We start from the raw sequence: 25,255 nt of genomic DNA, 5'->3' as shown, positions 1-25,255 counted from the left end.
AGAAAGGGGACGGTATCTGGAACTCCTGACATCCCCTTACTCTGAATCGTGCAGTTTCCAAAACTCCAATTTGTTACAAGCACAAGATTTTATTATATTTGTAACCAAGTCTCAAGATTTTGTTTGTAAAACCTTTTATACGTACAAATGAAAAATATAAGACAAACAACAGGGATTATAGAATAAGGGAACTGACAGTTCCTGTGAGCAGCCAGAAATGATCCTGGATCATACAATCAGATGCAGTTACTTGCACTAAGCTATGGAAAGTAGCCCTTACAGGTTATTCATTTCTCTGACTCTCTTAAAAAGAAAAACTGTAACACACATCTGTGACCTAGCAACAAAATGGTTTGAAATACTTTCCAGATCACTGAACTGTGCAATACCTTTAAAAATGGGATGACAAAAGGTCGCAGTGGGAAGTTAGTAGCTTCTTGCAGTTTGGAATGAAATTCTTCAATTGTCAAAGTAGAATTCTGTTGAGAAAAAAAAATTCTGTCTTGGTGACAAAATACTGAAAACACTTAGCAAGAGAAATAGTAACTGAAGAACCCTGAATTTGCTTAACAACTTGATATTGGTGAGAGAATTAAGAAAAGCATGCTGCATATTAAATGATTACCTTATTAAAATACACGAAGGAAAGCACAAGCATCTCAGACATTCAGTGCCTGTTGCTTAGAGTACCATTTAAGCTCTTGAGTGTAAAGCATGCAAAAGTTTTTACATTTCAAACATCAGTTAAAGCTGCTTTTATAACATTTTTTTATTTCACTTTTTTCTACTGTTTTCTTTTTAAAGAGGACTGTTTACTATGTTCTAGGCTGTGTAAGAAAGTCTTCACTTTAGAGATGAAGTCATAATCATGAACTCCACAAGCTGGCAGGGTTGACCAAAGGAATAGCATATGTGGATTTTCCCAAGGAAAAAATCCTAATCTGCTCCTAAGATCTCAAATGAAGTTAGAAATCAACTGTAAATAATAGTGGGAAAGCAGTTTTTTATCTGAAAATCAGTGGAATGTGGATGTTCCCAAAGCCACCTTCAGCTTGTTTACTAGTTCCCCCTTCCAAAGAGGAACATGTGACAAGCAAAACCCCATTAAACACTTTCTTTGAATATGGAAACAAATGGAGAGCAAGAGTTACTAATGTTATACTGCCTACATTAAACTTCCCTTTGACACAGACCCGAGTGAAGGAGCATCCACTGCTATCAGGTAGGGGCTTTTGAAGACACAAGCAGATTGTGAAGTCACCCCTCAGCCTCTGTGCTAAACAGTGCTGTCAGTCTTTGCTCCAAATGAAATCAATGTCAACTGCAGCTGCTCAGAACAGATGTAAATTAGAGCACCACAATAGCATCTTCCCCAGTACATCCAATTATTGCTGAAGGAAATACATAGAAGACAACAAATGTCTGGCAGAGAGAGGACTTTACTGGGAGTAAAAAGAACCCTGGCCCAGATTTCAGTTTGCTTGTAAAAGGGCAGCCCAAGTTGACAGACATAGGTAAGAAAGAGCTGAAATGTTCATTAAGCCATACCATCAAATAGAGATAATCTTATCAATAAAGTGACTTAGCAGCAGTGCCTTGTTAAGTTCATAATTGTTTGGTTCAATGACACTGAGAAAGGGTTTTGTACTGCATAACTGCAGTCCAAACACACTCAGCTCACCCTTTTAACCATTAACATATATGCAGGCCTCTCTCCTTTCCCCATCCAACTAAACTAGGCAAGTCAAACCATATTTTACTACATTACTGGATTCAAGGTATGTCTACATTAGGGGTAGTGGATCCAGTAGAGGATGAAAACCCTCTCACACCATTACACCATAACAATATACTGGCAAAATAGTCAAGGCTATGCCTGGAAGGGAATAGCTGCCATTTGGAGGAAGTTAGTTAGGCTACTCATGTGAGCTCTGTCAGCAAGAGCTGGAGCTTCACTCTTGCATGGTTGGTATCCCTAAAGTACAATGAATGCAGTGCATGTGACCCATTCATTTATGAAATAAACACATCAAGCAAGGAAGAGGGAAAAGAACAGAAAAAATACTTGCTTACCACAAGTCCTAGCACAAGGGTACGCACTCTCTCCCCAATCTCTGGTGAAATGTCATTGCCAAACTGCTGTAAGGTTGTAAGAAATCTCTTCAGTTTGCTGAGCTGCCTAGCTCCACAAGCTGGCGGTAACTGCTGGTTAGCCAGAGAAGAGGAGGAGGAAGAGGATGGCCCATTGCTAAAGCCATTAGGAGGAGATGGAGCTCCATTTAACGCTGTTGGTGAATGGCTAGTGCCATTGGTTACTGAAAGAAAAAGAGACAGAGGATAAAATAAAGATTGGGGTTGGGGAAGAGATAGAGAGAAAAAGGAGACAGAGGGGAAAATCCATCAGCTTATGTTTTCTGCACTTGACCTCAGAATTAATTAAGTTGCACAATCAAAGATAATTAGCCTTTAGACAGAGTGACAGTCTGCAGTTTATATCTATTTCCCAGTAGCTGGTGCTGAATGTTGTAAGGATTGGAAATAATAGCAGCAGCCTCTCACACAGCCCCTTTAAAATGCTCCTGGACCTGAAAAGCACCATTTGAATACCAGCCTTTTATCAGAGGATTTTTAAAAGAGAGGGAAATGGAGAGAGAAAAAGCATGAGTGCATGTATGATTGAAGACCAAAAAAAAAAATTTTGCTCTTTGGGGTAGAAAAAAACATGCAGACATATTTCATGAAGCTTCAGTTTATCTCTGAATATTTTTACTTGTGTTTTGTACACAAAACTGACAGCTGTGTTTATAAAACAGGACTTTCACGTTTTAACCTTACACCACCCAATGAGAAGGTTATTTTTTCCAATACAGATTCCCTAGCTGCTAACATATGGAGCACACAAAGTTGTCTGTGCAGGTACAAATGCTGCCAATGCTCTGTATCATGAAGCCTTGCAGCAAGGGCAGCAAGCTAGACTTCAGAAGACTTCTCAGAGATCATGAGCAAATCTCTCTGCTTTCACGTGCCAGCACCTTATCTCTGAAAAGGATAAGGAAGCATTTCCCTCCTGTTGCAAGGTTGCTTTGAGAATAACTATCTACTTCTGAAGTACTAAGCATTCAAAATTTATGGCAACAAGATGCATGTAGACATACTCAAGACAACAGAGAGTTTTTGGCAGTGATTTCAGTTTGATTCTTATCCACACTCTAGAAGAGAGCAGAGAATCAAACGGAGGACATCCTCTTCCACTCAGGTTAGTTGGAACAGCAACACTCAAAACACACGCCATTGAGGCTGAGTCTGATTTGCTAAAATGACAGCAAACAGCAAGAAAAAGGGTGGCTCCCCTAGAAGTACAAGTGTACCAGTGCACTGGCAGGTGTGGGCAGGCAGCATGTGACTGCACCCAGCAGCAGCTGAATTCAATGGGTCACAGCCCTGGAGAAATTTTCTGGGTTTTTTTTTTGGTGGGGGGGAATCACTCAGAACCCAATCAAAAAAATCAGGAAATCAGGAACTTGTCTACAATCAAAAATACATCGGAGTGTCAGTTTAACTTGTTTACTATTTAAAAACACAACCAGGACAAGCTAGCAACTTTAAATACTTTCAATATTTCTCAATGACCAGCCTCTCTGAAGCCAAACATCCCATTCTCATCTCATTTTCTTCATGGATTGTCCTTATCTCTAGCCAGCAAGTCTTTTTTTCAGGGTGGACACGTACTACTAGATACAAATCCCTACCTATTACTATATTTAAATCACTGCCACAAACCTTTGAAGGAATTTTTGCTGCCCTAGTCGCTGCTTTCCAGAGGAATTACAGAAAACGCTATGTGAATTGTTATCTAGCCTCTGCTTGTGTTTTCTCCTAGTTTTTGATTGCCTATTCTGGCTGCATGGGCTAGTGAGAACAAGGATTGGAAAATGCAGAAATAGGAAGAAGCTGGCCTCAGCAAGTTCAGCTCCCTGTGAGGCTCCAGGCCACGCTCTGAGTGCTGCACTGGGGTGAGGTATCTGAGTAAACAAATATGCTGTGATTGCAAGGAACTCACATAGCCAAAAGTCATCCTACCAGAAACTTAGAAAATGAGGACTGGGAAGAATAGCAATGTCCTGCTGATCTACCCTGACACCACCCAACAACTCTGTCAACCCATAAAGAGCTGCTCTAGGCAGAGGGTGCTGGGGCTGATCAAGAAAGCAGAGAAGTGTGGAATTCATCACCTAGGATAGATACAGGGAGAAGAGAGGCTGATAAAGATTCCTCCCACAACAAAAGAAATAATTAAATAGTCCAATGATTTCAGTGCTTTCCTTATAATATCTGAATTTGCCAACTGGCAAAGTTGTGCATAATTTCTAAAACAAAACCATGTTGCTAAGCCAAAAGAATTTAGCATTTAAAATTTCAAACTACAACATGTCAAGAATTTTTAATTATCTAAACCAAAGAAAACAAAGATATTCTAGACCAGAAAACAAGTCAGATCTTTCTGGCCTACAGGCATTCTCACTGTAGTAATAATAAATGCAACAAACACTCTGATAAAAAGTGTCTGTTTATTGTACAAGCTGGAACAGCTACGGCCAAACTCCAAAATCTGACAGGGTGAAAAGCAATTAAAATCAGGGTTTTTTAGACTTTTAGTCTTCAAATAAGGAGCCCCAAAAATCAAGCTGTGGTTCACACACCTTCTGAGTGCTGAACTTAATCAAATAAACATCCAGAAGCCTTGTGAGGATTAAAGAACATTGTCATATTCCTTTTATGATTGCCAAAGATCATCCTGAACTGCTGGCAGGGCATCACATTGGAAAGCTTAATGTGCAAGAACTTGATCCTGCAAAAACCTAGAAGCAATTTAACTTCACACTGAAGCAGCTCCAGTGTGAAGCTCCATCCAGGATGATTCAGGTGCTGTAGTTAAGCAAAAGAGACAAATTTTTGCAGGATCAGGGTCACTGGGTTAAATGTGAGTTTATGTGAATAGCTGGCACAAACCCTCCTCACTGTTTAAGTTCAATATAAATTGTCAGGACAGGTTTCCCTGGGATAAGTAGTACAAAGGCCTCCAGCTGGCCTTCTGCACAGAGGTGAATTTTAAATAAGGTATTTAACAGAGAGAAAGGGACTAAAACAGACTTAGGCAAGACAAATAGAAGATGCAGCCTTCATTCTGTTTAGGCATATGTATTCTACTGTTCTAAAAATGTTTTATTTAAAACGTGAAATGTAAACACATTCTCATGTTTATACTATTACAAGGCAGTATAAAAGAGACCCAAAAATTTGCAGCTAAATCTTACTATGAGAAATGTGGATCATTTCATGGCTGTGAAAAGAATAGTCCAGACAACGTGCCAGATTCAAATCTCAGTTACACTGATATGAATGCAGCATACATCAAGACTAGTAGAGTTTGTTATATGTTTACATCAATAAGCTGAGACAAAGATGCATCCTTAAGTCATTTAGGGAAGTGGTAACAGACTAGAAACCTCTAGATAAAAATTATGAAAGGACTTTAATTTTCGTTTTATATCAATATTAACTAGACATTATATAGCACTGAAATCAGAATTCTTCACTGAAACATAAGCAGAAGGAAGGTAAGTATTTTTTCATTATGAATAATCTCCACTTTAAAAACAAAGAACAAACAAACTCCCTGAAGTTTCTACACTAAAGGGAATGGGACCATTTAAACAACATAATGGCATGTAAGAGAAGAAGGTTTTCTGTCCTTCTCACAAGAGGGCTAACCTGACCATTAAGTACATGGGAAGTCAGCGCTCACTGTTCTTTGACACTGTGACCAAGTGGTCAATGAAACAATAACACAACTCTGAGCTGAATGTCTTAATACCTTAAAGATGTATTAATCTGTTGTGAACTTTGTTTTGCTCAATTATTTTATCCCAGCACATCAAATGTTGCTCCTGCCACTTCATGCACATTTCCCTTCACCTATTTTGGTTTCTGACATACAGAATAGAAATAAGATGGAAGAAAAGTAAGAAAATAAGACTAATTACACGTTGTGGGCGTAAATGAACTGGTTCTTGGAGCTCCTTGGGTAGTGGGAGGAGGTGGCATGGTTGGAGGCGTCAGCCTGGATTGTGTCTTCACATCCACAGGTGAGTCTGGCATTGTGGAATGCTTCTCAGTGCGATCTGCAACACACACCACAGGAACACACCGGTTTATTTCCCCAAGCACACCCCTTCTGACAAAAACTTAAAAGCTAATGCAAGAAGTGAGCCATTTCAGTATCTGCTGTGAAAGATTATACCTGATTATCTACTCCAGTGTGCTCTTCCCAAATTGTATCATCTAAACCTTACTTAAGGAGGTGCAACACAGATGGTAAGACCTCATTTGTAGCAGTGCTGCATTATCTTTTGTTTTTATTTCTAGCATGTGCAGATGCTACCTCCCAAGCACTCCTAGAGCTGCAACAACGCCACCTCCCTTCAAGGTTCACATGCTAGCCAGGAGGAAAAACAGATGAAGGAACAGGAAGATAATAAATCCCCCTCTGATATCTCTTCCAGAACTAAAACCTGAAGCTCTTTAATACAGGTGAGATATTGTGTGGAATATTGGCTGAAACAAGCTCTCTTCGTGTCTCTTCTATGTATCACCTGCTGCCTTCTCCATTGCTTCTCTTTGTAATCCTATCTTAAACTTATGCTAAATACACACACCCCCTGGATCACCTTACCACAGTGCCCCTGGTTATTCTCATATTCACCAGAAAAATAAACACAACATGCCAAAATGGTATGTCAATCATCTCACATACATACAATTATTTTCAAATAAACATGGAAGTATGCACCATCACATATTAAGAACAACTTTCAATGCTCAAAACCTGCAAGATAAGCAGGAACATACCTCCCCAAGAAAACAAAACAAACATAAGGCAAAACTAGGAAAAAACTTAACACTTCTCTTGCAACTGAAGATCTAAATATACAACACACATGATGTAAAAGCTACAGAAGTGCACTTTTTCCCAACATCTTTTTGAATGACACTACCTTAAGTTGTTTTTTTAAACCATCCAAACCCATATGTTTCATTTATTAAGAATGGGCAAAACACAGCAAAATTTACCAGCTGAAGGCAAAATTAAGGCTTTCTCACTCATGCGAGGAGTTAGCAAGCCATCTTGAAAAAAGATGAGTACAATGATGCTTAGCTTCTAATGGGAATAAGTAAAATTCTTCAGTCCTTTCTTTGGGGAGTTGGGGCTATTTACTTATACACAGCCCAACAAAAGTCTTCCTGAGCTCCACAAAACTATTCTGTAAAGCAAGTAGGTGTTGCTGCTAATGGACAAGCGTGTAAGTCTGTGGTTTTAATTCAAAACATGTCACATTCTATAAATTCTGTCACTTCACTTTGTGACACAATTCCTTGTTCTTACTAACATACAAACTTCAATGCAATAATAATATCTGAAATTTGCTCTGAGAGACAACAACAGAAATTCAATGCAATGCACACATTTAACTAAGAACAGGTATGTTTAAAAGAGCCTCAAAACACTTAATTATCAGAAAATTTAAATACGGGAAAGTTTTGGGTTTTTTAAAAAGGAAGGGGGAGGGAAAGGGAAAAAATCAAAACAGCCTCCATACTCCCCAAAAATTAACAACACATAATAGATACCAATCTTTCTCTGTCTGAAATTGCAGAAACTGAGGAAGTAAGTAGTAAGTCCCAGAGGTGCAGCATGTCAGGTAGTGCAATTATAAAAGCCATCTTCAAGCTTTGTTGAAATGCCTACAGGCAATGTTTCAGCTCTCAGGGAAAGGGAGTAATTTCATATAGAATTTAGAGACAAGTTTGGGGAAGATGAGCAGCAAAACACCCCCAAAATAGGATGAGGAGAATAGAAATACAATTTTATAGGATCTGGAGTGTTGATCTAAGGTTAGTAAACCTCAGCTGTGGAAGGAAGAGTAACCACAATGATTACCTTAAATATTAAGATTGTTACACAGGTAAGTGAGGTATGATTTGCAAATCAAGCAACAGTAAATTATTACATGCTGGAAAACAAAAACAGGTTTCTAAACAAATTCTGTAAGTATTTCCTTTCCGAATCAGTATACTAAAACAGTTAAATCTCTATCTTCAATAAGCCATTAATTTATTATAAAGAACTATGAAAACTCATCTTGAAATGTTAATTGTTTCCTTAATAGCCAAATTCATCTTGCACTCACCTCAACCAACCTCAGCAACAAGGGAATAAATAGCTTTCAGCTCATGTTGCAACAGAGGGAAAGAGGCACAGCAGTGAGCCCAAGCCCTCCTAAATAAAGGCAAATATTTCTCCCATGCCAAGAAAGGAGAGAGAAAGGGAGGCTTGCCAGAGCTGGTGGGGAGATAACAGTGGGAACTGCTGGTCCATCTGGTTTTCATTCTGCTAACACTCACATTGAACTGTTAAGGAAGGCAGTCCAGGTACACAGATTTGAAGCATGTGGGAGCGCAGACACAGGCACAGAGGAGATGGAGGTGGGTGGAAGAAGGAGTGAGAGAAATTGAGCTCCTCTAACAGACTGCTGCTCGCTGCAAGCAGGCACAGCCTGTATCCTCCAATTCAGCTGGTGATAACTAAAGCGATCCTGAGCTGTAACCAACCGCACGGCTCCTGCTCCCTCCCTTCCCTTCTCTGCATTTCAAAGTTCAGGTTTGATCAGAAACGCACTCAGATTGGAGGGGGGAGACTTTCCCACAAAGCTGGCAATGTTTTGCTACTTAAATTGAACGTGGTAGTGGGAAATAGTGTGCTGGTTTTGCCCTCGAATTTCAGGTTGCCACTCTATCATGATCCAAATGGTTTTTACTACCTCCAACAGTTTGCCACCCAGTCTGCAGACTGCTGAACTTATCCACAGACCCCTGTACTTCTCATCTAAATCTAATAACATTAGGTTTGATTTTCCCAATTACCTTTCTTTGGACCACTTAGACATAAACACAAACATGCTTTACATACCACTTACCTTTTTGTTACCTCTCTCTCCCCCTTGCAAACCCTAAACCCTCCTCTCCTACTGTAGGTTCACAGCAGGCAGATTTCCCTCTGACCATACATCCCCTAGCCCTGACTTCTTTAAGGAGACATTAAGGCTCTTTTCAAGCACATCCCAAAACACCTCTTGCCAGAGTACAAGATTATTTTGTCAGAACAGAGATTCTCCATGGGGGCAGGGAAAAAGGGCTTTTGAAGAAGTACAATGCAAAATACAAAGCTTTTCCACATGCTTGGAAGACACCATCACACCACCCAGGAGAAGAGCCTTTACAACTCTCTATTCCACCCTCTTTAATAACAAAGCCCCTGTGGGAGCCATTCTGCTCTTACTGCTACTATTTTACCTGTTCATACAGCTCCCTGAATTCTGAGGGAGTGATCGAAATGGGAGCACCTGTATACAGCACCCACCACTGCCCCACCACCCACAGCACCAGAGAACCTCAGCAGCTGTAAGACAGATCACTCAGGGAAGAAGTGGTAATGAAGAACCACAAATCAGAGCCACCGCTGACAAAAGCGTTAACAGTTCTTGTGATCTGACCTTCCTGAAGTTTTTTGGTGTCTGACATTCAGCCTGTAACTCCAGCTTCTACAAATCCTTATTAATTTTTTAATTAATAAAACCAATAAGCCTAACAACCAACACTTTTTACTGTAATGGTTGACAAATAGCCTGATGATATGAAACCTAAAGACATAATGGTATTTAAGTCATATTCACAAGCCAGTTTCATTCAAGACATGGTATTTCATGAGACTTTTAATGTATGGACATTCTTCATACAAACTCTCGGTGGACATTCTGCTATTCATACATTCAGAGGTAATGAGAATTTGGTAGGGGAAGAAAGAATCTCTCAAGAGGAGAAACTCTAATTTTAATATATCAAAACCTGCCTGGGTAAGATTTCATGTACATGTACTCCAGTTCTACAATATAGAGGCATATACATTGAATTTTGCCTGAAATTCAGAAGAACTTTCAATATGTCTTAAAATAGCTCGATTTCTTGAATTCAAAAACATGTTTATGTTCTTGAGTCAACCCAGACTCCTCACTTGCAAAGCTAGTTCTGGCTATCTTTTTCTTGAAATGGACCTTGACATTTCAAACAATAATCGTGAATTAGGAAGGACACACCAGAAAGTTTCATACAGGCAGCATCCCACAGGATGCCGTTTAAAAGCATAGCCTGTATATACAGAGGGAGTAAATTCTTTCAGGTGCAACAATTTCTTCCACTGAATCCCTTTAAACAATGACAGACCTGTGCTCCTTAGCCCAGTTCAGATCAAATGGAACTGAAACCAGAAGTCCTCCAAACTGGAAGGAAAAGGAGACATCTGCAACTCATTCTGTAGTGTTCACTGCAATCAGTTCAGGATGGAGAAAGATGGTGAAATAATGGTCTAGTCCTAATCCATACACACAACCCTCTGGAGCAGCAAGAGACTTAGAATAAATTTAGAAAACATGTTTCAAGTATGCAGAGATCTATTGCATTTGCTTTGGATTATATTTTTATTTAAAAACAAACCCAAGCAAAACATTTTGAAATACACATTCTTGAATCTCCTTTACAGCATAGAGTGAAGAACTGTGATTTGACCACAGAAGTATTTTGCTTCATTTAAAATTAAAGAATGATGTAAAACCAACTTTAAATTATGATATTTCTTCTGTGGATTCTGAACTATACTGTTCTTGTTGTTCATTCAGTTTTTATGGTAGAGGGTTTTTTTATCACGATATTTAGTGTTAGGTGAACACTGATATTTACTGTAAGCACAGTCAGCTTCTGAACCAAACAAGGAAGAGACAAAGCATGCAGGAGCTGGAGCAAAGAGAGATGTGCCTGCATTCAAACCGATTTACTTTACTTCCTGTACCCTACAAGATTTAGTCCATTTTTAAAACAAGGCGGTCTTTCATAAATGGCAACATTTCAGCTCACATGGCACACTTCCAAGTCTAACGCATCAAGGAAAGCTGATGTATAGAACAAAATATGGAATATATAAATACTTTACTGATACCATTTCAATAGCCAATTCAATGTCAAGCATTTCTAGGAGTGGTGTGTTTTCAATTTCCTTTTTTAAATGAAAAAAAATTGTGGTATAATATGCTGTGGCATTTATTTTACTTTTAGTTAGTGCAAACAGTTCCAGATGTACACTCAGGCATGAAAGATTCTTGAAAGATGCTTTATATTGATTGTACAGTACTTTCTACTTTGGTGCCAACATTTAAAAAATAAAAATAAAACTTGCTAAATTAAAAGAGTCCATTGTCTTGTTCCCTTCAAACTCACAAAAAGAGCAAGCCCCACATATGACACAAGGGATTGGAACCTGCCTCCAACACCCAAATTACAGGAATTGAGACCTAAATCTGAAGGATTTAATACTGATGGTTTCTTAGACATGTTGGACTAATTTTCATTATTTTGAGAGGGGTGGCAGGGAATTTGCAAGCAGGTAACCACAGACTGTGAGTCACAGTGGTGATGAACCTGAAGTCAGACAACCACAAGTCCAACCTAGGAGGACAAATTCCATAGTTCTTCCATCCATAATGCTATCATGTTGCAGCCAGTAAGAACTTCTCCCTCAGATGTGGCCAAGCCACACAGCACCATTAGAAATAGGCAGTGTTTGTGGAATCCCACAACTCCTGAGCCTCAAACCTGCTGCTACACCAAGCAGGACAATATTACAAGGTTGCCTTGGTTGAAAAGAACTCATTTGAGAATGCAGGGTATAAGCCTGACATATCTAGAAAACCCCACTTACTCCATGCACTGAACCCCTGGGGAAGCCTGCAAGTCATACAATGCAGCCATAAAACATGACATGTGGACAACAGTGCTGCAGAACCTCTTCCTGCCAAGCATGCCTGGGATTTGTTTGAGACTGGTACAGTCTTCATTCCATTCACCTCTTGGCCCTTTTGACTCCTTCTTGATAAATAAATAAGGATCTAAACACAATGGATGTTTTTGTGCTACACAATGATCCCAAACAGGCATAATGCAGACATAACTTTCTCTCAGCACCAGATGCAGTCATGTTATTGTCCTAGAAAGGAAACATCACCGGGTTTCCAGTTCCCCAGTAGAGGACTTTTACTTCCAGGTGATTTGCAGGAATGCAGTAGCAGAGATCAGCTCAGACTCTGTCTTTTGTCACAGAACATTACCTCTGCAAGATTTATCCACCAGGAATCAGAATCTATGTGAAGTGATTGATGGATATGAACAGCAAAGTTTTCAGATGACATAACATTTCAATGCTTCTTTAGTATGCTGGGTATGAAGCTCACATATTGAAGATGACCCTTTTGCAAGAGCAATATCACAATTTTGCTGCAGTCTTATCTTCATTCTTCTCTGCTCCGATAGTTGAACAATTCATATCACCAGCTATTCTTCAGAATAAATGAAAGCACATTCAATTTACCCATTTATGCTCATTTAATATGCAATAGCTAGAAGAAATTCTGTATCCTGGGAGTTCACTGAAGTTATCTGAGGCCAAGTTATAAGAGTTTTCCTCAGCTGTGCTAAAATAAGCCTTGAGCATAATACAATCTCCTCTGTCTCCCAAAAGCTGAAAGGGATTTTTGTGCTACTGTCTCCCACTTTTGGTAGAGCTTGTGGATTACATAAAGTAAGCAAATAGTGAAAATGCTTTATGTCATGTTCTTTGTCCACAATGGTACCTTGACTGGTCCTAACAATGAACCACAAATGCAAAGTCATTCTCTTTGATTTCAGTTCTCTACGGTGAGAGGTTCTGACTGGCAAAAAAACTTGGTCCCACACTCATGGCTGAGCAGCTGAAGGCCAGATAATTACACATATTATAAAATAAGTAATGCATGAGTTCAATCTCAGAATTAAGACAAAAATGTCATGGCTTGCTTTGCTTGGACATATTATTTTTTCCTGAAAGAAATAAACTTGCCTTACCATATAATTTCCTAAAGAGAGGGTAAAATAGAAAAATAAAATAAACTTTTCCCTCTCACTTAACAATCTGACATGTTTTGACAGTTTCAAAACTATCATAAATTCACTTTTAGTTATTTAATAAAAACTGGCTCATGTCAGAATTGCACTTTTTTTTAAATGCCTCTTTTCTCCTTCACCCTTTCTGGCTTTGCAAATTTTACCATGCATAATTCCTTGGATGCAGGAATGCAGGGAAGAAGAACACATTCTAAATCTAGATCTGCTACCACCATAATGGTTTATGGCTTACTCAGCCAGAACAGACAAGCAAAATAAGGGCCCAACTGTGGCAGCTGCCCTGAGTTTCCATAAGCCCCTGGAAAACAAAGTCTACAAGTTCCTTTTCATGGATGAATACACAACACTTGGCCTATAATGAAGCTGAAGACAATGTGGATTTTTTTTTCAATATCCCACCAAACATCACGAAAATTCCTCTATATATGAACTAATGCAGTTAATAAGCAACAATCCCATAATCAGTATTGAAATACTATATTCCTGTTTACATTGTTTTGTAGATATTTTCTTTTTGTTGACAAGCTATCCAACCAAGAACTGTGTGTTTTGAGTGGTTCTCTTGTGTTTCACATCATGGGAAGTATTACTGCTATTCCAAACCCAGCCCACTGAACACTGAGGCTCAAGTGAAGTGACAAAGTGGCACTCTCTGCCTCTGGCATGAAGAACTGAAGAACAGCCAGAGCAAGCACTGGCCAAACTCACATCCCAGCCTGTCTGACAAACTACAGAGGTGACCACCTCTCTACATTAGCAATCAATCCCTTTACTTGTACAGAGGAAATCTTCAGCATGCTTTCGGTACTGAAAGTATTTTCAGGAGTACTTTCCCAAAGGTTTCCTGACCACTAACTCTTTTCCTTTCTGCATCATCATTCCTGGAAGGCCTACCCTTGTCAGGATTACACACTATTTGACAAACTACAGATGAAGGCAGAATGATATCTAAGAAATACAAACGCTATCAGAATCTAATTGGTATTGTTTGCATGCTTTTATATACTCAACCACACAGAGCACAGATCCTTCCCACCAGAAGTAAGAAGATTTTTCTCTCACAACATTAACTGAAATTTCATAACTTGGTCTCCAGAAGCATAATTATGTTTTTAATCCAAAGTTTGTCCAGTCCTAAATTAAGAGTAAATAACAGAATCATGGGAAGACTTGGGTTGGAAAGGGACCTTCAAGATCATCCCCTCCAGCCCCCCTTCCATCAACAGGGACACCTTTCACTAAACCAGATTGCTCAGAGACTCATCCAACCTGGTCTTGAACACTTCCAGGGAAAAGGCACCCACAGATTCTCTGGGCAACTTGTTCCAGTGCCTTATAGTAAAGAACCATAGTAAAGTCCTCATAGTAAAGAACTTTTCCCTAACAACCAGTCTAAACATACACTCTGTTTGAAACCATAGTTTGTTATACAATGCTAAAAGTCTGAATCAAAATAATTATAAACTTCTTTATTTTTTATGCACTTATACAAAGTGTAAAGGATAGCTGTACTCATTTTAGAAAAGTCCTAAGAGAATACTGATACTGCATTTCATTAGATTTAGCTGGAACTGAAGTCTCCAATATAGACTACACAAATTAATCTAAAGCAACTTATTTAAATTCAGGAAAGTATAGGCAATAAACTCCTCTGCCAAAAAGCAGAGAAGTTACTACAGCTGTATTTGCAAGAGGTGTTGCTTATATTTGTATAATAAGCCAGAAGGCCTTTAGGCTCAAAAAGAATCAAATATGGGTGTAGGAGGTGATATTTTCCATGGTTATACATCTGAAAAGATGATACAGGGACTACCAAAAAGATTAATGGATATACTTTTGGCTTTGTTTGATTTTAAAATGTGGAATTTGTCATAGGCAAGTCAAGATCCTGTAAGGTGTAGATGGTGATGGCCAGCCTGGGACAGGCTACTCCCCACCCTGTGGATCAAGGTCCCAAATCCCTGCTCTACCAGACTGCACCATTTTATCCACCCAAAAACCCAGTTCCTCCAAGTGATATTTCAAACAGTGAAAAATCTGTTCCATTAGACCAGAAGTGTAGGTCTGGGGGGCAAGACCATACCCATAATACTGAAAGCAGAGGCTCCCTCTCTACCAAGTATCAGAACAGTCTGAGGAAGTCTGCTTATTCCTGCCATCTAACACAGGCAGCTAAATTAGCAGACTAAATGTCCCATATAATCACTAAAGAGTTAAGAGTCTCTAATTTTTTAATCTCTATGGCTGCTAAATCGGGCATAAACATTCCCATATAGATCTAGGTTCTTTCCCTCCTGAGAAACCAGAAGCATTCAGACTGCTCTCACGGTGTGGCTGCTGTACACAGCAATTGGTGGTCCTCAGTGACCAGGCATAATAACTCCTTGGCTTCTATTCAGCCACTCAAGACAGGTATTAATCCACCAATGAAAATAGATAATGAAGCATATTTCCCCCAGAAACCCTTGCTCAGGTGCTGGCACTGTAAGTTACTTACTGCCACTACCAGCAAGACAGAAGTGGAACTATAGGCTTTCCCCATCTCAGTATTATACACTGACAATCTTCAATAGTGCAATTTGTTATATTCATCAGCACTTCAGCATCTGTAGAAATACACACTTTGGAAGACTATCCTTTCATATCATCAGATCATGCCATTAAAGATATCCTTTATTTACATGACTCACTGTCTAGAGAGAGTGTGAGAAAATACCCACTATTAGTTACGAGTCAGCTCCTCCTCAGTGCTGCATGTCACACCAAATGTCTTTTATTTGGGCACTGGATTAAACCTTAATAAAGCAGTGGAGAGGTGAGAAGGGGGAAAGAGAGCCTCAAAAACTTCACAAGAAATGAAGACTCAAATATCTTCTTAGATGAGACAATACTGCTTATTGATAAATAAGCTCCAAAGCAAATACTACGATTAGCAATTCCAAAACTGTGTTTTGAAATCATCTGGCCTAACACATCACATGTAGTCTTAAAAGTGAATGAGAAATAGCATAAGCATATAAAGGAAGAAGGAAAGGAAGGAATTTGTGTATGTCATTTAAGACTAACAGGTATAAAACCAGATTAAACCTCTTTCTGAAGCCAGCAAATTCACACAAAATCATATTGGCACAGAAATCTCTGGTGATCTCACCCAGAAAGAGAGATGCTGGGTTAGCCTTCCAGGCAGACTACAGATCCAGAAACACTCAGGAATATGTGTTTAACTATAGACACTGAAAACAGCTGTAGGCAAACTAATGAGACCACTCACAGGGTATACAATTACACGCAACGTTTCTAGACCTTAAAGCATCACAGCAGTCTTAGTCTTGCACAGTAAGGTTAAAACTTCCTTCTTTTGAAGTGTCTTCCCTATGTTTTGAATTTTAAATAGCAGACCCCAGCTGAAGCCTGAATTGAAAGAAAAAGCAGCAATTATTACAGAATCCACAGAAAATATACACAAATTTTTAAAACAATTTCAGGTATCATAGCATTGCCATGATTGATGATGGTTGTACAATACATACTTTATTTCAAGCCCAGCAGATTCAAATTAAATGTTTAGGGTTTGGTTTTTGTTTTTGTTTTTTTTTTTTCCCTCAACAAATACATTAAAAAGTTTTTTATATTTATAGAACAACATTTTCATCAAGCCACCTAAACCTATTACTCCAACATGGCAGTATTGATCTTTGTGCATCAGTGCTGCTTCTACGGCTTTCTTCTGTATGTGTACATATGTGCGTGCCCATGCGTGCATGTGCACACACACTTGTACACATACGGGACCAAGTTTTACTTACTTGGTTTTGTGTATAAAAATACTTACTGTGATTATTTTTCTTTCTTTATTTCATTTTTTTTACATTCAAATTTAGAAAACTGTAAGAGGGAAAGAGCCTTCAATTGCACTGAAGGGAGTGTTAAATGGAGGGGAAACTTCAGGGTGAGAAGTCAGAAACGAAGGAGAAGGCGCTCAATGATACGAATGCAGGCGAAATATTGACAGAGTAAGGAAGTCTGATGCATTTGAACTCTGAATGTTTAATGTGGATGTGCTTAACCCTTTCTGATACAGTTACATTCTCTTGCATATAAAAAAAAAGTCTTATGAAATGTAGCTTTAACTCTCTCTGTGCTATGGAAACACCCTACATTTGGCCTTGGTCCTACTTGTGCATATACATTTTGTGTTCCTGAGAGGTGGGTTAACCAGAAGAGAGGCCATTTTTATGAAAAGAAGCAGGCTATTCCCCAGCAGGATGGAAACCCTGCGGCGGGCCAGAGGGGAGCTGCGGGAGCGCCGGGAAGAGCCCGGGCGCCGCCGGGAACGGCCACGGGCGAGTGCGACCACTAGAGGGAGCCGGCATTGTGCCGCGGCACTGGGAAAAAGCCCCGCCCGCACCCAATGCTCGAAGTAAATGGCAAGCTGCTCAGAAAGCCAAAGGGACACGCTTTAAGAACAGTTCTTCCCAATATCTTCAGCCACGTGATGTACAGGAGTATGTGCTATTCTGTGCCCAAAGTACCTAGAGAATATTAAGTAATTGTCCCTAAAATTCAGCCATATTAATTTCATTCTCAAAAGAGCAACTAGACAGCCCTGGCTGCCACACAACACCTTTTTCAGTGTCTCCTATTGTTGCCTCTCACCCCAGCGAAACAAGTTAGATGTTCCCCCCTTGCCCCCAGCTACACCTCCCCTGCCCCCACCTTCCCCTGCTTGGCTGACAGCTTTCTCTGTCAGACATTCCAAAAGTGGAATTGCAGAAGCAAGACAATAGGCAGCGTCATGCCTACAACTCACACTATATCCAGTCATAAGACCTGGATTGTGCAGACACAACTACAGCCACGTGACGATGGCATGAACTTGAACATACCCCAACAAAATTTAACAACACTTCTCCTTTGCACCAAAGCACCGAGAACCAAACAAAACTTGGTATTTCCCTCACACCTATAATCAGAGAGACCAAAAGGCAAGCAGGGAAGAAGTAAATGCTCATCTTTATAAACATCCTTTTGGCACTACATATGTGCTAAGAAAGCTAAATCCCAAGGGCAGATTCAATTCAAAAGTACAAGAGAGATAGGAACTGCACTGGCATCCCCTGTGAAAACATATTTCTTTATTCTTGCAATATAAGGTGTAAAGCACATCAGTACTTTTCTGGTGAGCTCTAAACTGCTTGGATATGAAGAAATTAAGAACTGCTGAACTGCAACAACTATCCATGGTAAACTCTAAAATTATGAAAGGAAAATTAAAAAATGGGGAAATAGGTGTACCTGGATGAAATACTAAACAGTTAACAAGAATAACTGCCCCCAAATGAGTTCCTAGCCATTATCTTTTCCATAATTATTGCAAGTAGCTTCAGTAACTGTGCATACAAATGACCCATTAGAAACTTAACAGGTCATTTCCAAAGGTGATTATGAGCCCTGATGTACAAAGCTACTTGGGTTTTCACACAATTCTGTTCAGTGCCAACAATCTGCACAAAATTAAGATAAGATGCCGTTTCCAAAACACCAAGTGGAAATAAACTTTCAAAAACGAAAAGAATGAGGTATGAGGTAGCGAACACCAATTAATCAAATGCATCTTCATAAATGAAATCTTTAAAAATTTGCTTTTGTCTGTGCTCTGGTGTCAGAAGAATGGAAAGGAGGCAGCAATCATATGTTAGAGCCCTTACAATGCCCCATACTACAATAAATAATGATGAGTGTAACTGTGAAAAGTCTAAGGCTAGGCAGGAGAGATAAAAATCATAGTAGGCTATCAGAGTGGACATCTGCTGCAGAACACTGTATGGAGAGCAGAAACGTGTCAGTAGATAAAGATGAACCCAAATGAACTTCTTAAAACAACAACAGAATGCTCTTCACCTCAGTGGTCCTTCTTGGCCCTTTTTCTTAATGGGTAGCTGTGCTACTGCAACAAATGAACAAGCAATAGGTCTGGTTTAGAAAATATTAGAAAACTACTCAGAAGCACCATTTAAGGAGAGTAATAAAGAACAGGAGTATAGATGTGCAGCTTCCTCAGTTGCTGAGGTTGTTAAAGAAACAGCAGGAGACACAAAAACAGATCCTGGCACTCCCACTGTGAATGGGTTGGGCAGGTTGTAAAGAAATTAACTGAGCAAAACCAGAATAGATTCACTTAAAATGTGCAGGCGAAAAAAGGTAAGAGGAAGCATCCCAAGCTATATTAACCATAAGAAACAAAAGACATGATCAGTTTTCATTCATATCGAATAAATAAGAAAACAAAACTATAAAAAACTATGATCTTAACTGAAACTGAACAAAGATATTGGCAACTAACAAATATTGACGTACCTTATGTTTAAATTTGTCTCAACAACAGAGGAAAAAATGGGCAAGGAGTGTACCAAACCTGGACAAAAAAAACCCTTGAATCTGGAATCATATATGTGATTTTTTTTAAAGGAAGTATTGCAATAGAAAATGGGTCTCTGATACTGCTTGTTCTTCTCTCACTTTCTCTTCTAATACAAAGAGAGAAGAGGCAAAACAAACACATTGAGATACTATCACATTGTTCAGCCAGGCCTGGGCTCTCGGGAGTCTCTCAACAGACCTTTCCTTTCTTTTCTCCAGAAATCCCAAACCCTTGCAAGAGTGGGTACAAGAAGCTGTATGGCCTCATTGGTTCTGCAGGGAATCGGCAGCGTTTTGTCTATTGCTCCCCTCTAATATTTAAGACAATCTATCTTTGTCTTTGCCTTTTTCTAAACCATCTCAAATGTAGGCTTTAAACACATGCTTTACATCATGTTATGTCATACTGGAACAAACAGCTCCTTGAAAGGCTGAACTTCTATTTGTGATTATTTATCTAAAAGCTGTGTTTTCTTTTAAACTGTATATATTTTGTTGGACTGCATCTACTGACAGCTAAATTCCCAAGCCTTCAACCTGCCATCTCAAAGAAGCAGATTCAAAAGAGTCCAAGTAGAGTTTACTGTCAGTAATGAGAGTAAAATTATAAATCTCTGTACCAAAAGCCAGCTGCTTCATTCTTAACTCTGATCCCCCCCTTTTCTTTTGCATTCTAACTAGCATACAGCTGCAATAAATGTGGCTCTTCTCACAAGCCATGCAGATGTTAATAGTTCTGTAGGACATCAAGAAACATTTCAAGAATCTTGTAAGTGCTGACTAAACTTGCTTGAATAACCCACACTATCTCCTCCACATTCCTATTCAGTAACATTAGTCTTCCTGAACATATTAAGGAAAAAAAATTAATTTAAGCTAAGCCTTTAATGTCTAGGTCTAAATGTGCTATCAGTAAACAAGGAATGTTCTTAAGCCATCAGACAACAGATATTCAGGTAGTAAAGCAAAGGGAGTAAATTTATTCTTTGCCACAATGAGTAATGCATTTTTTGTTTCTTATCTATGCAAGAGTAAAATGAATGTCTAAAAATACATATTTATAAAATCATGGCTGTATCTATTTGAAAGAATGGATCAGAACTAAAGCAAGATCTTTTCTTTTCTAGTAGTCAAATGGATTAATACTAAATTAGAGTCAAGGAGTTCAAAGTGCTACCTAGTACATTTTTATTAAAGTTATATTAGCATGACAGTCATATGCATTAAAGATTAAGCTAAAGCCTCAAACCACCGTCAGCAGCAGCAAGAGTCCAGCTGTGCAGGTACAGGACTAGATGCAAAATGCATTAATTAAGTGGGTTTATACTAGAGATGCTGTTTTAATATTTCCTCTCTCTTCAAGCAGTGTGCTGGGGTAGAGCTAATTTTCTTCTTAGCAGCTAATGTAGGGCTGTGTTTTGGAATTGTGCTGGAATGTTTTAGCTTTGGCTGAGTGGGGCTTACACAGAGTCAGGGCTTTTCTGCTTCTCACCCCTCCCAGCAGCAAGCAGGCTAGGGCTGAACAAGGAGTTGGGAAGGGGACACAGATGGGACAGCTGACCCCAACTGACTCAAGAAACATCCCACACCATGTGATGTCATGCTTAGCAATAAAACTGGGAGGAAGGTTGGCTGGGAGGCTGCTGCCTGGGGACTGGCTGGGCATCAGTGAGTTGGTGGTGAGCAATTGTATCAGTTGACTTTCTTGGGTTTTTTCTCTTTATTTGATATTTTACCTTTTATTACATTTATCACTATTATTATCATTACAATTATTATTTCAATTTTATTTCAATTATTAGACTGTTCTTATATCAACCCATGACTATTCTCACTTTTACCCTTTCAATTCTCTTCCCTTTGTCCTGCTGGTGGGGAATAAGCAAGCATCTCTGTGGGACTTGGCTAAGTGGACTATGGCCAGCTGGGGTTAAACTACGACAAGCAGCAAGTTTAGTCTCCTTTTCGGGGTAGGACTTTCAAAACATGTGAAGCAGTTTAGAAGCTCAGTCATCAACAAAGCCAATAAGACTCACACTCATGTATTACTCCAGACACTTGAAAATCCCACATCAAATACCCTACCCTGTGTGTAAACTTCACACTTTGAAAACCCACTGGAAGGAGGGCTGCAGAGCAATTCGCAGCACTGAGCCATAAAGAGATCACAATCTTTGACAAGTTCAGAAACAAAATGTGCAGTCAAGAGCGTCTATGGTGGAGTTTTGAGATTGTCTCCAGTCAAGTGTCAATCTCAGCAGAGTTTCAAAGAGGACAGGGTAGGGAGAAATAAAACGAACATATCAGTACATTTCCTGCAAGGGATCGATAAAAAGACCTCACTCCTACAAAGGCTTACATACCTGCTCAACTTCAGATACTTATCCTATTATGTAGCACACTTGAAGTGAAAATCAAGTCTTTGAAGACATGGGGCACAAATAATTTACCATGAAATGTGGAATTCGGGTATTGTTTGTTCTTTGATTTAGTTATACAGGAAATCTGAATATAAAGCAGAATTGCAATGTGCTATTTTCTAAATGCTTCATGACACTGCTTTTAGAGTAATTTCATCAAAATGCCATAAAAAGACATTTAAGCATTTTGAGATAAGCAAAAAGACAATAGACTACAGCCTTAAAAAGAAGTCAATATTAACAGAAGCTCTGTAATTAGCTAGTCCAAAAACCTCAAGCCGTCTTCAGGCTTCCCCAAACAAAACAAATTGGAAGGAGAGAGCAGGAAGAAAAGGACAAAAAAAAAAAAAAAAGAGGAAAATAAAGAAAGAGGAAAGAAAAGCCACATGAGCCAGAATCCCTCACTGCTGTTATTTCTCCACAAGCGGAAATGCTCTGTTCAGTCATGGCTTAGGAGGCATAAACATCATTGAAATTCAAAAGCAGCTCTGAGAAAGAGGACGCCTCAATTGGTATGCAAGTGGTGTTTTCTCGCCGTGAATACATTATGAACTTGCAGCATGCTAATATGCCATGCTATCATAAGCACCAGATGGAACAGTAGGCAGTGGATGTCCCATCAAACCTCAGGAAGATGTATTAATGTTCCTGCTCTTTTTTTTCCTTCCCCTCCCCTCCCCCTTCCCTACTACAACCCCTCAGCTGTGTCCCCAGACTGGCACATTTTGTAGCATCAGTCACCTGCTCCCGAAGCACAGTTCTCCAGGGTTGCCTCATCTTCACCAGGTGGTGCCAAGCATCTTTTCAATCTTTTTTATTGCAGAAGGTAAAGGCCACAAGATATGTCAGGCTGTGCTTACTGAAGGGTACCGAGTACAAAAGATAACATCATGAGATAAATGATAGATGAGAAAGACTTTGGGTTTAAAGCTAGCACAATAGTTTTAAATTATGTATAAACGGCACAGCACAAATTTTCCCCTCAGTACTATTGGTGAATGAAGAATTGGGGAACAGAAGCAAAGGGAAAGGTTTTCCAAGTAATCAAATAAAATAGAGGAAACTGGATTAAAGATCTTTGAACTGAATTCCTTTTTTCACCACACTGGAAACCTTTTCACAAAAGACGTACACAGTTCAACAGCCATTTATAGGGTAGGAGTAGGCTTTAATTTTAAATCAGGGTAAGAAAATGGCACACAGGCAAATTAGCTTACAGGATTTTGATTTTTAAGTATATATATTATTCTAATTATATTCCTTGGCTTTTGTGACTAACAAATTGCTTAAAGCTATATGTCTGATTCGAAAGACATGGGAGAATTTTAATACTGCTTCGCATCATTTATTAATTCCGTCTCAAGCAGGCTTTATATTACTAAAGAGAAATCTGATCTAGTATTCTGTATGAAAGTATGTGCATAGGCATACAAAATGAAAGCACATATTTTCTGGTATCACCTGAACTTCTCTTATCTATTCCTAGAAATAAACTTCCTATTGAAATATATGGTTTGCAAGAAAATTATTTTCTTTTTCTTTTCCTGTTACTGTGCTATTCAGAATGCAAAATAAGATCCTCAAGACTAAAAATTAAGAGCCTGTGAATTCAAAACACAAGTAAGAAAGACCAGAGATGGCTGAAGAAAAGCAAATCAGCTTTAAGCATTTGAAGTTTGAATGTTCAAGTATTTTTAAACAGGTTTGTTTTTCAGAGAGAAATCACATCAGTAAACATTTTGCCATTTTCTGATATTTTAGAAACCACCTGCTGATTTGCAACAGCTCTCACTATACATGTAAATTCATTATTTTCCTAACCACATTAGCCTTCTCATAAATACAGTCTAATTCTACAAGATGCTGAGTATTCACAACTCACACGAACTTTTCTGGGGATTAACATTGCTCAAAACCTTGTAAGACCTACATACAGAAGTTATCTGTTGCATGTATTAGAAGTATTTTTCCAGCTATTAAAGGTCTGGTTGACAGGGACTTCTGACCCCATATCCAATCCTAACTAAAACAAGAAAATAATTACCTTTTTCATTCAAACAAAGCATGTTATGACTGTTATTCAGAAATAACAGGTATTTTTCTAGCATCTATTAAGCCCAGAAAGGCTTTAATGCAAAGATATCGTAAGGACTGAGTTAGAAATCAGATCAATTTTTTTCTTCTTTCTTTTCCTACTGAATATTGGGGGACTTGTTTTGTTTTTTAATATATAGCCTTTAAGGGTAATTTCTAAACTATGATTTGCAATGTGCAAATAAGTCTATTCAAGTCCATTATCCTGTGTTATAAAGTAATTTCTGACACCTTAACAGCACTCAATTTAATTACAACACACTGAAACAGTAGAGCTGACTCCCAGAGGAACCAGTTTGGATCAGAAGATGATGATGTATGCTAGCTGCTGATCAGCTTTCAGCATCAGATCCACCATCAGCTGTTTTCAAGAACAATATCAGAACATCTGCATCATCATAGTATTTTGTGTTGAAAAGCCCTCCAAAAGCTAGCAATTGCAGGCAACAATGTGCACACACCCACACCTGTAAGGAGACATACTTAAAACCCAGCAGCTTTACTGTAATGACTAAAGGAGACCAAACAAACAAACAAACAAAAAAACACGACAAAAAAAGCCCAACAAAAACAAAACAAACAATCCCCCCACAAAAAAAAAAAAAAAGAAAAGAAAAAAACACAAATAAAACCCCCTCAAAACAAATGAAAAACACAAAGAAACCCTTTTGATTCTGATTCAGTAAGCATCAATTTCTGCACCAGAATCCCCATTGGGTAATTCATCAAGGCATCTATTCTGTATCTAGTATGGCAAGACAGCGAAAACACTTACAGCCTCCTAAAAGAAAAAAACTTGTGACAAAGCTATTAAGCATTCCTGGTGATTAAGCAATGGACACTCATTATTTCAAGACTGTCTTGAGCCAATACCCCAGACAAAACCACCTGCTCATATCTGCTGCTGTCAAGGTGAAATCAAGACATGATGATTTTCTGTATTCCTTCACAAAAATGCAAGTTACTCAGCAGCTTCCACAAAGCTCTTCCTGAGAGAATACAGAAGTTAACTATGGAAAGAGTATATAATTTCTCTTGTGGCTCTACAGAGAGATGCAGGTCGATACCTCAAATTTAGGTAGTATTTTTAACTTTGGAGCTTTTACAGACTCAAAAGCAGTTTGAAGCAAAACCTTTAAGGCAGCATAAATGAAAGGATTCTGTTTCTGCTGGTATCTGAAGATTAAATACCATTACTTGCCTTGCTCAAAATGAAA

The 25,255-nt window shown here is 38.9% G+C and overlaps 1 protein-coding gene across 5 annotated transcripts in view; it reads right to left on the bottom strand.

Annotated features, from left to right (window-relative positions):
- RUNX1T1 (RUNX1 partner transcriptional co-repressor 1) overlaps positions 1-25,255 on the bottom strand; it is a 114,843-nt gene that overhangs the window by 45,051 nt on the left and 44,537 nt on the right. For all 5 annotated transcript variants that reach the window (XM_066565492.1, XM_066565479.1, XM_066565502.1 and 2 more), the window contains 3 exons: positions 6,045-6,182; positions 2,074-2,315; positions 390-479 (listed from right to left, as the gene is read on the bottom strand). In XM_066565492.1, the coding sequence (XP_066421589.1) occupies positions 390-479; positions 2,074-2,315; positions 6,045-6,159 (447 nt within the window). In that variant the 5' untranslated portion in view covers positions 6,160-6,182. The remainder of the gene's footprint in view (positions 1-389; positions 480-2,073; positions 2,316-6,044; positions 6,183-25,255) is intronic.

The sequence above is a fragment of the Molothrus aeneus genome, chromosome 1, assembly GCF_037042795.1.
Source record: "Molothrus aeneus isolate 106 chromosome 1, BPBGC_Maene_1.0, whole genome shotgun sequence".
NCBI classification, from domain to species: Eukaryota; Metazoa; Chordata; class Aves; order Passeriformes; family Icteridae; genus Molothrus; species Molothrus aeneus.
The sequence above is the reverse complement of the archived record's forward strand: the minus strand, read 5'-3'. Positions and strand labels throughout refer to the sequence as shown.